The following is a 16,232-nucleotide window of genomic DNA, read 5'->3' as shown; positions in this document are numbered from 1 at the left end:
TTACACCATTTCTTTATTTGAACTGTATTTATTTGGAATGCTTGGAAAGAAAAGGGAAAGTCCCTGAGCCTGTGAAGCAGCTCCTTCAGGCCGGTGCCCACATGAGGCTTTAAACGGTAGGGAAGGGTCTTGTGGCAGCACCTGGCTCACAGAGAACTCCTACCACAGGATAATAACCAAATCATCTTAACCCACACAGCTAGTGCCAGCTGTTGCACTGGGCACAATTCCAGAAAGGCAAAACAGAGAGGCGGAGAGGAAAAAGAAAGAAAGCACTTGTCTTGCCAACACATCATGGCCCCAGCATGAATTCGAACGTCAATAATTCCACTGCTGGTTTTTCGACTCAGTGTAAAAGTTGGCACTCAGTGTGTGATACCGAGGGGCCACAGGGAGGGCAGTGAAAGAGGAGTGACACAAGGGTGCACTGTTTAGTCTGGCAGGTCTCAGCTGCTTTATGAGCCAACACTCGACCTTTGTGAGCCCACCGCATCCATCTGTTACTGTAGCTACTGTCCAGTCTGGAAGCCCCTCTCACAAATGGATAAAAACAATAAAATCAATTTATAACTTTCCTTTTGTAGACTCGTAAAATTCCACCTTTCTACCTTCATTAAAACTTTATTATAGTTACAATCAGTAACATATTCAAACCTGAAAATGTGTCCTTATTGCTGCGCTATTCTGTCAAGTTTTTTTTTTACTTAATTTACTCTGACCACAGTTGTTATCCAGATATATCCAGTTACGAAATGCATGCTTAAGCTCTACTGCAACTTCCAATGAAAATGAAAATCCAGAGAATGATAATGGAGTTAAGTGCAGCAGTGCTATCAGGAGCCTGTTTGCTTTGTGTAAGATACCAGTAGCACGTTGTTCTGGACTGAGTGGTGTAGCTTGAATACAAGTTCACAGTTACTGATGTGTTACTGAAGATCTTGCCACTCCTGCATCTCATCTTTTATTAGGAGGCTGACATAAAAAGTGCTAAAAATGAATGGAGAAAGGTTATTTAAAGAGCATCAGATGAGAATTTATTGTAACTATATTTGGATTGAAATATATTTTTTATTTTTACAATTCATAGAAAATTATTGATTTTTCAGAATTTAATTGACTTTGAAATATGTAAGCAAAATAAAAAGCAGTGAAAGGGGAGGAAGTTTAGAAATATTTGACTTAACTAACGTATATGTGCCCACTCCCTTATATAATATTGGCAAAACATCTACAACAAAGCTAGATATAGTGACTGTAAAGACTATTGACTGTCTGAGCCTGATTGGCAGAGGGTAATTTAATTAACTTTAAGCCATTTAAAACAAGTTCAAGTTCTAATTTGACCTGTCCCCATGACCCGCAGTCCTTATATCAGCCTGCTGCTTCTTAAAGGACCTAATCAATTCACATAAAACTGATATATGTTAATGAAATGATCAAAGACCTTTTTATACACGTAAAATACACAAATGCATAAATCCTAATTTAAACAACTATATAGTGTAAAAATAACAGATTAACAGAATAACAAAGTATTTAGGGAGGTTATACTGAAAACTGTACAAAGGCTTACAAAGAAAACAATGATCCACGCACATTTGAACTTATATAAACAAAATTATGATGCCATTGATAATATGGAAAATAATAATGTTTAATGTTACAGACTGACTCGATACATTTGATATTTTGACAAATATACTAATAATATAGTATAGTACTAATATAACACGTATCATATGTCATAACATATGTCCATAAGTATGTGGACAGCTGAGCATTTTGCCCATATCCCTTCAACGCCTAGTGTACCATATTTGATACATGAAGTTTTTTGGAGTTTTTGAACCTTCAACATCATCTGTGTGTTTTTTTCCTCCTGAAAAAATCGAAATAAATTGCACAATAATGTTTTAAGCATTTTTTTTTATCCCAGATGTAGCAAATATGAAATGTAATGCAATTATTTTTTTAAGCACATTTGTCAGATGGTTCAGTAAAATCTTCATTTTAAAAATGGCTTTTTAAAATTTCTTAGTTGAGGCTTTAAAGAGATATTTGTGTAACAGCTTCTGTTTTTCTGGTTTCAGCCTTTTTAACAGGTGTTGAACCTCCTGCGACTATTTGCTCTGATTTAACAACAGTAAGGTCCAGGGGTATGTCAGATGGTGTTTAAAATTCTTGTTTTTTCTGAAATTGTCTTGAAAATATCTATTATTTTTTAAACTGCTTATCCAGTTTGGGGTCATATCCATGGGGTCTATCCATCTGTCATGGCTAACACACAGGAGGTGGTTTATCTAGGCTCGCATTAACAGGGTGAGTTTAGAATCACCAATTCTTGTCTTTGGACTGTGGGGGGAAGAAAGACAGAAAGACCCCAGCTGGTAGATTCAAACTCAGGACCTTCTTTCTATGAGGCTGCAAAAGATCAAATGATGTCCTCAGTAGTGATTGGATACTGTGCAGATGTTACTGGCCTGGAAGTGGTCACACGTGGACGCACAACTGGCAACTGCCCTTCCACGAGCCTGGTCCTCCATGCTTGATGAAAGGGAGTTTTTTGATTGTTGGAGTTTTTCTGTATTATTGTAGGATCATTACCTTAACCTCCTAGGACCTGGTGTCCACATATGTGGACATCACATTTTGGGTTATTTACACCAAAATACTCAATTTTGCTCTACAAGGGCCTGATATCCACTTACGAGGACATTATACTGCTACTGTTCAAAATTTTAAACAAATATGCTCATATGTGGCTCTCATGTTTCTTAAAAACAAAAATAAGGTAAAAAAAAATAATAAAATCTGGTAATTCTTTGTTTTTACATTCATCGGGCCCCAATATGCCCAAATATCAAAGAGAAATTAAAAATGCATGCCGTGGAAGAGTTCGGGTCTTAGGAGGTTAAAATATAAAGCACCTTGAGGCAACTGTTTGACAGTTGAATTGCCAAAGATTTAAAAAAAAGGATCCTATGATTTTTTTTTGCAGTTACAGTTACTATTTACCAGTCAGTTAGTTTGACTGAGACATTTTAAAACCTTCAAATTCCTTTTAAAATGTCCTTATTTGTGTGTGTAGATAGCTGTCTATATAACTGTGCAGGGCTGTTTCTGCATAAACAGAAGAACTGAGATCAAAACATCCGTCTTTGCACCTCTTTGTTTACACCCTAGATGAAAGCAAATGGGCTGGAGGCTGCTGCGCGCAGACAGGTTGCATTTCATGACATGCAGTCATCGCCGCTCCACAGCGCCCCGCTCCGGCCTGCGCCTGCACTGCGACGAGAAGCCGTGCGCGCCCGGTGAGCGACTGCCGCTGAAGAGACGAGACCGCTGTCTGCACTCAGGTAAGAAAACCCAGACATATTTGTTTTATTTAACCGATCCGGTGTGGCTGCAATCACACCGAAACATCAGGAGAGCGGGCGACGTGCGGCTCAAACCCCGCGTCGTAATTCTGCGTCGGCATTCGTCCTGTCACTTGATATTTTATTTGCATGAGGTGGGAGAGGTTGGGCCTGTGCGCGTTTTACGTATAGAAATTTCGTGCACTTGAACACGAGGCGTATTTTTTCTCTTATATCTCATGACAGCGCAGATTCTCCTGCAGCAGCTTCATTTTGCGTGTTTTCGGGGCTCACGCTTTTCATTGTGCGCGATCTGCTCCTCCATCGACCTACAATAAACAGAGAAACGTGTTTTTGTTGCAGCCATCATCGCACCAGCCCTGGAGGTGCAGTCACCTCCCTACAAACACGATACATTCAGCGTTTTTCTTCCTCCTCAAGAGGAAAAAAAATGTCTCCATCATCCTCCGGAGCAGGTCCTGTTTTCGTTACTGCCACTCTGCTGCTGGCGCGCAGTAACGAGACTAATCCTCCAGAGTATTTATAATCTCATTAATAAAGAATCCCATGGGGGCAACAAAGCGGTGTTATTTCTCTAAGATTTACTGTAATTTAATAACACTTGTGTTCTTTGTGTCGTCGGCTTTGAGTGTGAATTTATGGCTGTATGCACCCCCCTCCCCTCCCGTTATTCTGGATCTTTCGCTTCTTTCTTGCATCTGAGGCCTAAATGCTTGAGGCTGCCTCACAAACCAGCTCCTTTGATTTTAATATGTGAGATTCTGACATGTAAATAGACGCAAAAACGAGAAGCCCCTGGTGTATTTAATTGATTTCCGTGCGTCTCTGTATTGTTTCGAGAGCGGATAGTGTTGGAAATCGGGATGAAGCAGCGTTTGTGCGCAAATGCCAAGCCCATTTTTTTCGCCTTTTTTTCATATTATAAACAGAGGAGAGCGCCCATGTCTCCGTGTGCTGTCACACGGCCAGTGCAGTGAACCAGGCTGCTTATCTGACACATATGGGCTCTTGGGTAATCCTCCCAGGGTCAGCGGACGCGATCTGACCCACAGTAGGTGCATGAAAGCCTTTTAACGCGAACCCTTTATGCCCGCCACATGAACAATATGTGATTTTTTCCTCTTTGGTTTGGTGGAGGGATGTTGGAGTGAGAATCTCTCGTCTCCTTCCTCGGACACACCTCTCTCCCACCCTCACTGGTTCTCACTCATTGCATCGATTTCTGTAACAATTACAGTGAAGAGGAGCGGGCATGTTGTAGTCAGTAACCGCAGCTGGGAGCCATTCCAACTGATGCGCAGAAAGCACTGAAACACATCTCAGTGCCATCTTTTTGTTTTTTTTTTGATAAACTCAGACATCCTTCTGCAAGTTTCTGCAGCACTTGGGCACGACTGGAGAGACACGCTGGTATGTGCACAGGGAGGTCTGAGAGGGGCTCCTCCCCCCCAAAAACACTGCTGGACATGTTCAGATCAGCCTTGAGGCATCTATCCTCTAAAACCTTTAGACTATAGCTGATTCTCTGCTTTCGATTTGGGCATCCAAACCTGTCTAGTTGGATTAGCAGCACAACAAAGCTGGCAACTGAGTGCACACATCTCCAGCCAGGGGTCCCAGGTCCACTTCTTGCTGTATGCATAATTAATTGAATGCTGGCAATATGAAGCACAATTTCAACTGCAGACAAGCCAAACGACGGTGCAGAGTTGTTGAAAACTGTCAATAAAAATAGGAAAGTTTCATATTTCCATTATAGCAGAACTTAAAAGACATTGTCAGTGAGTGTTGTTATATTTGAAAAATCACTGTGCAGCATATTTGGTACGATTGCTTTTATGCATGTAGACGAAATAATGTTTGATATCAGTTAAGTTGCCACCTGGTTTGTCAGGGACCAGAAATATGTTGGGTCCAGATTTTAGCTTTTAGATATGTGATTGTAAGCTTGATAATTCTACATGATATATTTTTGGGAAGGTTATTTTTACATACTGACGCATGTACACTGGCTGTATTTTGGGTTTCTGGAGCACAGCACACAAAGTTTGTGAGCATCAAAATCAACATAGAAGAAGTCGAGACATCCCTACTTTTAGTCGCTTAACATGTCAAGCTTTTTACTCTGGAACATGTATTACTCTGACATTTTTCCACAAAAAAGGCCAGCTTGCCCAGCCTGTGTCTCACCATAGTTGTGGTTTCTTGTTTTCACCAAAGAGACATTTCTGCTCCAGACCACTCAGATGTTTTCATTTAAGTAGCTGTTTGAGGAACAAAGAAGTAAAATCATCCGAGGCTTCGTAAGACAGGGAACTATATGCAGATTTGTTCAGAAGCACTCACTCATCAATCATCCGACCACCCCTGAGACTTATTCTGTGATCCTTTACATTCTGATTTTGACTGTATTTTTACCTGTTATGATGTATTTTTACATTGCTCTATTAGCAGTTTATAAGTGAAAAAAGGTGTGGTTAAAAAGCCAAAGGTCTCAAACTGACCCAACCTCCTTTTTGGGAATCATCAGCGGCGATGAGACCAAACAGCGTCTAAGCCTGAAAGCGATGCATCAGGTCAGGAGTGTAGCTAGGAGCAGTCTCATCATTTAACAAAGAATGAGGTCGTGCAGGATTATTACAGTCCCAAGCATTAGACACGTCATCACTTGGCTAGAAAACATCAAGCCTGAACTGTCAAGTCAGAATTGGATGTCCACCTAAAACAGTAGCAGCAGTGCATAAGGAGAAGATCCCGAAGGGGAGATTGGCTAAATGCGGTTTGAGTCCAGAACTTTATGATGGCACTTTTACTTTTAAAGCCTTTTCCTTCTACACACGACACTTGTTCTGGTATGCAGGTGTGTATGCTGTACAAACGGAGCAAATCCAAAAGAACTGGCGACGAAGCTGAAAGAAAACCTAAAGAACTGAAAACGCAGACGTGTGTAATGTAGTTAAAGATGCAGGCTGATGTGAGCAGTGCAGCTCTTTTGAAATAAATCAATCACTCTCCTTAATGTGACTGCTGACTCCATCATGGCCTCAAGCGTCGGGCATTATGAAATGAGTCCGCACTGAAGTGCTCCATTTAGCAAAGACTGACAGCCTGTTGGCCCCCGTCGGCTCGAGTCCAAAGGCGACCGCATCCAGCCGGCCGGCTTCAGTTTGGACGGACCCGCCTGCAGAGCTTAGGCTGGCAGAATAAACAGCACCACAGCAATTAAGTCTCCAGAGTGGAGCTTTTCTAAAAGTTACTCAGATTTATTTGGCTTCAGAGCTCAAACAGGCAGCTGAGCTACTGATTTAAGGAAATATTCTTTTAAGTTACTTTATTATTTTTAAAAAGGCTCAAACTCCTCAAAAATGTCCGTGTGCTGCTCTTTCCCTGTTTTAAATTATTTGAACATTGCAAGAAGTTTGAGCATTTCATCAAGAGAGTTTGACAGTTCTAACCCACATTTATGTACTCTTGATTTAAAAGATATATTTTTGATATCACTTTATGCATTGATTCTAGTTTACTGAACACATAAAGGACAAGATAAACCTCACAGACGTGTAATGTTTCACAGAACAGGCCTTTTTCTGGATGCGTTGCCTCATTAAATAGAAGAAGAAATGCCACAGCGGGATTTCAGCTGCATTCTTGTACACACTTAATTGGCACCATGCTGACTGAGGACTGGCTCATTGCATTGGGAAACCTGTGTGTGTGTGTTCATTGTGAACATACAGCAGCAGCTGGAGTCCCTGATTATTTAACAGTCTGCGCCGTGCAAACATGAGAAGAATTCCTCATATCTTGAATTCCATAATGCAACATTGTGGCCTCAGAAATGTCGCGGTTTGTCTTTTACTTCTTTGGAACCTAGAAGTACAAGTCTGGCATTGATTATGTGCCAGTTATTTGAATGTGAACTGAAAGGAGGATGCGTGTGAAGATAGCAGAGCAGGGCGTGGCTGAAATCCTGAAGGTGAAATATTGCAAACATTAGCTGCTTGTAGATGCGGGACGTCAGGGTGGTGCCGTGTGCAGACCGGCCCTGCAAGATGTTTCCCCTCCAGCGCTTAGATGGAGGGGAAAATGGAAACGGGCTCCACCTTCAGCCCCTCCGCTGCAGGGCCGGGCCCACATTAGGAAGGTAGAGTCAGAGTGTGCTGGCTGCCGGAGGCTGGGCCAGAGCACAGAGAGAGGGAGAGAGCGAGTGGTGAGCAAAGTAGGTCAGAGATACAGAGGCAATCAAGCATGAGAGCAGCATCCTCGTCTCTCAGCTGAGCTACACGCAGGGCTGGTGAGGCGGCAGGCCCGTACACGGCATCAGACGAATGCCTTTGTTTCTCAGTGTGAGCCATTTTACCTCTAAAACTGTCACACACTCAATGAATTGGTCAATAACATTAGATTGGTTGAGAGTTGTTGGGATTTGTCGAGTATAAATGCTAAATATAATCTGGTTTCAGCTTCTCAGATGTGAAGTTGCTTGTTTTTACTTTTATGTCAGTGTAAATGAAATATCTTTGTTTTTGCACACTAAAAACAGAAAATCTGCTCAGGTTTCTTCTGTAATACATAGCAGCTGAGACCATGACTCGATCAATCTGTAGATAAAACTTAATTAATCTGTAAAAATGCTAAGGACTGAACTGCATTTGTCTTATTATGGTTTCAAAATAAGCCTTAGACTGTATATAAAAGATGGACATAGCCTGGTTTGTGAAGTTCTGTTATGAAGACCATATTTGGACAAGAAGATGGAGTGCTAATATAAAAGCTAACGCTGGCAAACGCTGCTCAAAAGCTGTATCTGTGCATCATACTGAAAGAGATAGTGCAAAGTAACATACAAAAAGAGAAGAAAGTCATTAAAACTGGAGCAAAGACTTCTGATAAGTCCACTAAAATGCTCCAGAAAGCACAAACACAGTTAAGAGGCACAGCTCAGTTACTCAAATTAGCAGAGATGATCCGTAACGGGCAGCTAAGGACCCGTGCTGGCACTCATCCACTTATACAGACAGTAACCCTCATTATTATTTGTCAATAAAGGATAATTAGCAACTAAAACCTTTTATATTTTTCTGTTTTTTGGGCCGGCTTTAAGAATAATGCAATTTCATAATTTTCATTATTCAAGTGTCCCCAGATTGCTGCATATTTGTAATTCTACATGTTCAGATTATAAAGGAAGCTGCACAAACTGTTTGTAAAGTCAAATCTGAGTCCACTTAACTCTGGATCATTATGACTTGCAGGTTTGGAGTTCTTCTGGTAGCCAACTTTATATCAGAAATAAACATTTGCAGCCTGTTACAGATATAACAGCTGACAGGGTAACCTTTTTATAACTCGTCTCTGGATTCTGCAGTTATGGGCGTGGTTTCTTTGATTGGCAGGTGTCCTCACCACTCGATTGTGTTTAAACTGTTGGTGCTGCTAAAGTGTTTAATGGGAAATGATACATGGCGCAGCACATCTAAGTAGTTTGTGTTTCACTTTTGATTAATGAAATTCTTCAGTTTTATTGTTTGGTTAGTTGGAAGCACTTAACAGATACCTGTGTCTACTGCTAGCTGCTGACTTAGCACTCCATTCACGTTTAAATATGGTCCCTTCTTGGCCCTAAAAGCCAACATGACAGTGGCCAAAGTGCGGCTGCAGCTTTATATACAATTTATGGTTAATCTTTATGAGCAACATATCAGGAATTCTGCAGGGATTCAAACTTATCTTAATTGTCGCACTAGGGGAAACAGCAGAAACACAGGAAATAAAGTGCATCATCTCACACACACACACACACACACACACACACACACACACACACACACCTAATTTCAGACTGCTTGTCTCACTGAGTGCTCAGAGCTCTTGGAGCTGTGTCAACATCCCTGTTGACCGAGCTCCTTGCAGAGGCACGGTCTGTGCCAAGATCACATTTTCACACGCCCCTGAGAGGAACAAGCTGCATCAGCAGCCCTCTGAGGCTTTTCCCCCTCATGAAGCTGCGACAAAGACTGCTGTCACGTTCCCTTTCTGCAGCAGGTGAAATGTGTGTGTGTGTTTTTGTCCCAGTTCAAATCATTAAGGAGGTGCTGGTCCCGTCTAAAGTGTTTCTGTTGAAAGTTTGCCGAGGACCGAAATTAGTGAAATGCTCTTGGGAAGGAGAGTTTACAGGACTGCTTCCGCCCGAGCATTTCTGATTACGGGTTTAAGATCGCCTCTATTTTTAAAATTAGATGTGGTGAATCTGTTATGTATTTGAGCTATAGATTCTTTATTCTGGCCTTACTGTCTCAGGCAGAGGATATGATTCACACTAACGTACAGTGCTCGTGTACACATGATTATCTGAAGGATCTGCTCCTTATCAGACTCGAGTTTGTTTGCTCTCCAACCGTCTGAGCTCCCGGATGCAGAGTGAACGACCTCTCGGAGGGATTGTCTTTGCTGGCACGAGTGCTGCCTTCTCCTTGTTGTTTGGATTCTGTCATGTGTAACGCTACAATGAAGGGTTTTGTTGGGGAACTGTGTGTGAGGACCGGGAGAGTGCACTATTCATTAGAGCTCCTATGGGATACACACTTATATAATGTATTAGGACCTCCTCCTATGTTAATGAGTTTTTTTGTCAGAATAAAACTGTTTTTAATCCATGTAGTTGTTGTTATCATTAAAGTACAAATAAACAGGCTGGCGCTTTTCTATTCAATTTGACTACTCAAAGTAGCTGTAGCTGAGAAACCAGCTTATCCACTGTACAGCTGAGTGAAATGGCAGCAACTTGGCTAATGTTGACATGAAAAATTAAGGTGTGCTTCTCCAGACAGTGTGTGAGTCTGTGTTTAATGCTGAGACAGGTGGAGTCCTGTGATTGGCCCATTAGAGTTTGCCCTCTTTGGATTGGGCCTTTGGATGGCTCCAGCTGACATCCACCTTTCTCGCTCCTGGCAGTGAGCTACAACAGTTTAAGTAGCCCTTCACTGTTAAACTGTAAACACTAAGCATACTGTGTGTACATCACACACATTAGTGACTCTTTTTGTTGAACCATCTCTCCTGTTTTTGTTCAATAACAAGGTTTATCTTAGTCATTCGGTAATGAACATAACAGCTACGTCGTGGGTGTATAAATGACTTATCTGGGTAGCTCAGCTCCATATGGCCGAGTTTTTAATAACTTAAAGAAAGCCAAGCTTCTTCAGTTCTAAGAGCAAATTTGGAGAGTCCCAGATTTTAAGCCCTATGGGAGTGTCCCCAAGAGGGTCATGGACCCCGTATTGATCCTCTGTCTAATCACATGAGCCAAGGTGTGAAATCTGGTGTGGGTGAACCTGTGTGAAACCTAGCCCCACTCTATCATGTGATTTACTGAGGTCAAATGGCCCAGGATTGACCTCAGTAAATTGTGACCCATGCCTGTTTTCACACCTTGGGCTTAAAATTGGGGACTCTTAGAATTGAAGAAGCTTCCCGGTTGAGAGGTGAAACGTCTACAAGAAACTTAAAGAAGTCCAGATGCTTTTCTTTCCAAGCTCCTTAGACCTGATAGATATTATTCCTCTATAGAAGTGAGTGCCACACTTTATTTTGCCTCACTTCTTCTGCTGAAATACTCACTATTCACAAGTAACTACGATGACCTGGATGACTGAGAACCTTTACAGACAATATCTATCAGGCTTTGACTCACAGCAGGTGATTGGATGAATTCTCTGTGTAATTGAACTATGAGGAGAATCGAGCTTCTTTGTGAAAACGAGCCTCTCTGTGGTGCTTAAGCCTGATCTTGTTTCCACCTTGTCCCTTTTCTGTCATCTGTGCTGAATGTGGAGCGCTGTTTAAACACCCAAGGTCAGGAGACATGAAGGTACACAGAGGGAAGGTCGCATAGCTGGGCTGAGCGTGCCTTTAGGGTGGGTTTTATAGGGTGGGTAACCATAGCAACAGTTCAGGCGCTGCTGCTCTTAAGACGACGTTTGCATCAGGTGGCGTCACAGGAATTCGTGAGATTTGTGTTCAGTAAAAGCAGAGAGTTCAGGTGTTTCCGTATGCGGCTGGCATGCTCCTGAACAACTCTTGGGTGATGTGTTTAGATGAGGAGGAGGCCCAGCAGCAGATCCAGGACATGGAGACACTCTGTCTCTCAGCTAACTTACGTCTGTGGGCAGAAAGACCTGGGGGAGGTGGTTAGTGTGAGCGAGGTCTGGACATTTCGGTAGCATCGAGCTAAAGTAAGGGCAGCAGAAGATGGAGCAGGTTTTTCTTTTTTTTTTTTTTAATAAGCGTTCATGAGGTTATTACGATTTTATAAGCTGCTCATAGTATTTTCATGTATAAATCTTAATCTGTAAAGTAACGAGTAACTGTATCGGCTGAATAAATGCAGTAACAGAGAAAAGCCCAGAAGGATAAAGCATTAAATGGGCCAAACTTTCACTTTCATTCTTGAGGAAATCCACTTTCCCTCACTGAGTTAGAAGCAGCAGTTTTTGCACTTGCTGTTTTATTTCCGTGACTACTTTGACAATTTTATGTGCTACTATAATAGCCGCTTTAAGCTGTATTGTACATCTCAGAGATTAAAGTGTCATGTTTATGTGCCAAAGTAGACATGAGGGCGAAACCGAAGGCCAGAAGCTGCCAAATCTGCATCACCAAACAAACTCGGGGCATGCAGTTTGGATGCACAGACTGATTACGGCATAAGCTGTCCACACTGTCCGCGTGTGTGTGTTTGTGTCAGAGGAGAGGGAAAAAATATGATTCAAGCTGAAAAGCGCTGATGTAACCAGAGGCTCGGGTTTAAGCTGACATGTAATCCTCTTTTTATGAGATTGGACGCAATTCACATCTCGGCGGTTGAAGGAGCGTCAGTGTTGTGTTGTACAGTGGGGAGCGTTTGCATCCTGATGACCTGCCTGCCACGGCTGAGACGTGGCTGCACTTGTTGTTGCAGTTAGTCAGTGGGTGTTTAGGAAGTGCAGCCCTGTCACAGCGAGGACAGCGTGCACATGGGCAGAGGGCACTATTTTTGTCTGTGAGGCTGTAACCTGAAGCGCTGACCCCACGTCAGGATGTATAAATAACAAGGTTTTCACAGGCACAGTGTCTGTTTACATTCTGTGGTGACGGGCTTGTTCTGCAGGCCGGAAGACAAAGTGTCTGTTAAGTGCGCCATCATTACAGCCATTTTCTTGCTTGTCAGCTACTTTCAGCTGACATGTGTAACGTGACACACCCTGGACCTTCAGTACTTCATTAATTTGCTTTTTTCTTCCTGCAGCCCGACCCACGACTGGCAATGGAGTACGTGAACAACGCGAACAGCTACAGTTCTGGAGACACCATGAGCAGCTCCTTAGCCAACATGACCATCAAGGATCAGCACCACCAGGAGAACGGAGTCAAAATGAAAGGTCAGACATTAGAAATACAGTCTGGAAGCAAAATAGGATCCAACACACAAATGCAAACTCCCTAAAAATGAACAGAAAGTGTCTTTAATGAGATCTTTTTCCAGCTTCAGCTCACCTTGTGAATCCTCTGAGCTCCACTGGTGGGTCTGAAATCAGTCTGATGACAGAGAGCTGTGAGATGTTGCTGCACTTTGGTTGGCAGATGATTCGGATTAAACAATGAGCAGCTTTCTTTTCTTCTGACTGCAAACCATTATTTCTCACAGCACGAGTAGAGATGATGCTATTTTTGTGCTGTTAGACCTACGCATGTTCAGTTTCCAAGGATACGAGAGATTATCTGATGGTGCACGTCCAAAGAATCTGTCAATTCCACGCTTCTCATTGATCGTAGCTAGCCGCCCCTCTAGTAGAGGGAAGACAGGAAATTACATGACCCCACTCTTCATCAGTATAAAAGCATAGAGCGGGTTTATGCAATCAGGGGGATCCAACGTGATACAACACCTCTGGAAACTCTTGAAAAAATATTATTTTTAAGGAAAAAATTGAGACAACGGCAACTTTTTTGTATAAATGTGTTTTTTGTAGTATGAGGAAAAACTGTGCAAGTGAGCCATCGCGTTGGTTTTGGTTTAATATCCGGGATCAGCTCGTGTGAGGGCTTTATATGTTCAGCTCAGACTGTAGGAACAGGAGAGGCCTATCGATGATCTATCACCTCCTTTTTATCACTTACTTTTATTACCACAAATAATTAACTGTAAAAACTTAGCTAAGTTGAACTTTAAGTAAAAATCAGTGTAATATGAATCATTTTAATATCATTCCATATTTTCCCTCCGTTGTCCACCTGCACTGAGGCTCACAGTCGAGTGTCCAGTGCTGGTGTGTACCACACGTTCTCTGACAGCCCGTTCTCACTCCCGAGGCGTAACATGCCGACGTTTTGTCACGACGTTTTGACCTTCGGCGTTCTTATGGTACGCGGCGGGTTATGGCCGAAATCCAGTGCAATGACGCTCCCACAGTAATAGACGTTCCAGCCCTGTATTCCAGCCCTAAACCTAACCTTTTTCCTGACCTTAACCAGGACTTTAATGATGTTAAATAGCGTGTTTCTAAGCGATTTGAAGAAAAGAGCGAACATGTGTAGATTGAGTCCATACGGTTCTCATATTTAGGAACGTGGTGGGTAGCCGAAAACGTAATATGTTGACGATTTGTCACCTAGCGTAAAATGTTACGCTTTGGGAGTGAGAACGTGTTGTCTCTGAATATACCCGAAGACTTATATATTATTAGTCTGATGAAAACTGACCTACAGAAGTACAAACTCATTTTGTACACCAGCAACAAAAATCCGTCTGATTATGAAATGTGAAAAAAGCTAAATTCGTACTTGTTGTCAACTGCTCTTCATCTGCAGTTAAGCTCTAAAGGTTTGTGAGGTGCCCACAACAATAAAACCTCTGAGGTATTATCTTCCTTGTGTTAATAACAGCTTCCTGAAAAGGGATCAACGATGGACGTAGCCACCATGATCCCACCCGGTAATAAAACTGACTGATTGATCACTGCGTCACTGCTAACACTGAGGCTAAATGTTACATGTGGATAAATAGGAGGAGAGCCGTTAGCAGGCTGTAATCAAACTCTATGATCACATCACATAGACTGAGCTAGCTGCTAATTATAGCGAACTGTAAAAATGTCTCTGAAATTACAGCATGTTTGAGTGGAAGTTATGTAAAATATTTTAATATTTAAATATAAATGAAACTTTGTGCTAAAGAATAAACAGCTTTGCTCTTTTGTGCAATAAACACTTTTATTATGTGATTTTTTTAAACAGTAAGTCTCTTACCTATTTAGCATTTATAAGCATATAAAAGCCTGGAGTAAATGATTTGTCGTTTTCCTTTGTAGCACTGATGGAAAGAGGCTGTTATGTAAACAGATTATGACATCTTAATTAAACACAGTTGCCAAATTGTAAAATCCAGTTTGTCTTCATTAGAGGATTTAAATGCTTTATATTAATTATTACATTAAACTACAATTTAATGTGTTTTAACAACGTATGAAATGCATGTATTAGCTGTGTGTGGGGCTCACAGGTAAAGGGTTTCTAATTAAAGCTTTAATCCTAGAATAGACATCAAAGAATGTCAAAGAGAAGAATTTAAATGTAGAGTTAAACCAAATTTCACTGTCGTCTGGGTGGAGGCCGAGCTCCTGAGTTTCTACAGAGCTTTGTTTTAATCTCTTACATAATGGATAGAAGACATGCTCGACTGCAGCTGCACTGTGCTCTGTAATCCGGGCATCTGGGTCAGACCCCTGAGAAAGAGCCCCATCTCCATCCAGCTCCACTGTTCGCTCGCAATTCAGTCCATGAACAATCGGGCCTTTAACGCAGCACAGAAAGCATTTTCAGAAAGCTCCATTTGATGACTGAAACGTAAACGAAGAGCAGATAAATGGCTAAAGATGCATCGTGTTTGCTTCACTGTGTTTGGACAGATTTATTCGTCACAGAGCGAATAATCAGTGTCAGACCTCTCAGCAATGTGTTCTCCCCTTTTTTTCTAATCTACCCAAATCAACCACATGGCTAATTAGTACGTAGCCTAGCTTTCCCCAGTTTACAGCCCTCACTAGTGCATTCGTTCTCCCCGTTTCCATTTCCCATCATCTTATGTGCTAACAGGAAGCAGCGCACAGAGTCAGGTCCATCTGCAGGGGTAAACAACACATGTATCAGCAGTGAAACACAAAGTGAGTATCCCTTTAAGCAGCAGATGTGGTGTGTGGAAAGTGACGTATTTGTAAAGTGAGATTAGTTCGTTTAGGATATTTTAGAGCTTTTAGCCATCTGATGCTTTAGAGGTGCTTTGCTTAGTTCTTTGGAGTGATGCATACAAAATTGGAGCTTTCAAAACTGTATCTATTGATCTGCAAGGAAGTGCGATACAAACAAGAGATAATTTAGTGTTTTAATTTTGTTTTCAACTGTAATCTCATAGTTATGGGTTTAAAATGTCATAATAAAGAGAGTTAGAGACTTTCCTGATCTAATGCCTCATAAATATTATTGTAATAACAATTCTAAAATTAGATAATTAAGAGATTATAAACAGAGTTTCATAATTAATCCCATAATGTTGATTTATTACAGAATTACAGAATTACAGCAGCATGACATAAATAACAATTAAGAGAAATCATAAAGAGTTCATTATTCTGATAAAGCTCTAGTGATAAAATCACAAGTTAAAATCACAAGTTAAAATCTCATAATGTGGATATTTAGAGGCTTTTCTAAGTTACATTACTGGATGTCAGTATCACAAAGTTGTTACAGATCTGGAGGTTTTTGTAATTTTATAGTAAAGTAAGTAGATCTTATTATAAACAGGGAAGATTGTTAATC

At 41.4% G+C, this 16,232-nt stretch overlaps 1 protein-coding gene across 24 annotated transcripts in view; it reads left to right on the top strand.

Moving 5' to 3' along the window:
- Nucleotides 1–3,183: 3,183 nt before the first annotated feature.
- mapta (microtubule-associated protein tau a) overlaps nt 3,184–16,232 on the top strand; it is a 36,780-nt gene continuing 23,731 nt past the window's right edge. For 19 of the 24 annotated variants that reach the window (XM_042223341.1, XM_042223318.1, XM_042223338.1 and 16 more), the window contains exons 1-2: nt 3,248–3,356; nt 12,664–12,796. In XM_042223341.1, the coding sequence (XP_042079275.1) occupies nt 12,682–12,796 (115 nt within the window). In that variant the 5' untranslated portion in view covers nt 3,248–3,356; nt 12,664–12,681. The other 5 variants (XM_042223304.1, XM_042223274.1, XM_042223268.1 and 2 more) reach the window with 4 other exon arrangements.

The sequence above is a fragment of the Haplochromis burtoni genome, unplaced genomic scaffold (genome assembly GCF_018398535.1).
Source record: "Haplochromis burtoni strain Fernald_Lab_line unplaced genomic scaffold, NCSU_Asbu1 Contig_6, whole genome shotgun sequence".
Lineage (NCBI taxonomy): Eukaryota > Metazoa > Chordata > Actinopteri > Cichliformes > Cichlidae > Haplochromis > Haplochromis burtoni.
Note: the sequence above shows the minus strand (reverse complement) of the source record. Positions and strands in the feature narration are given on the sequence as shown.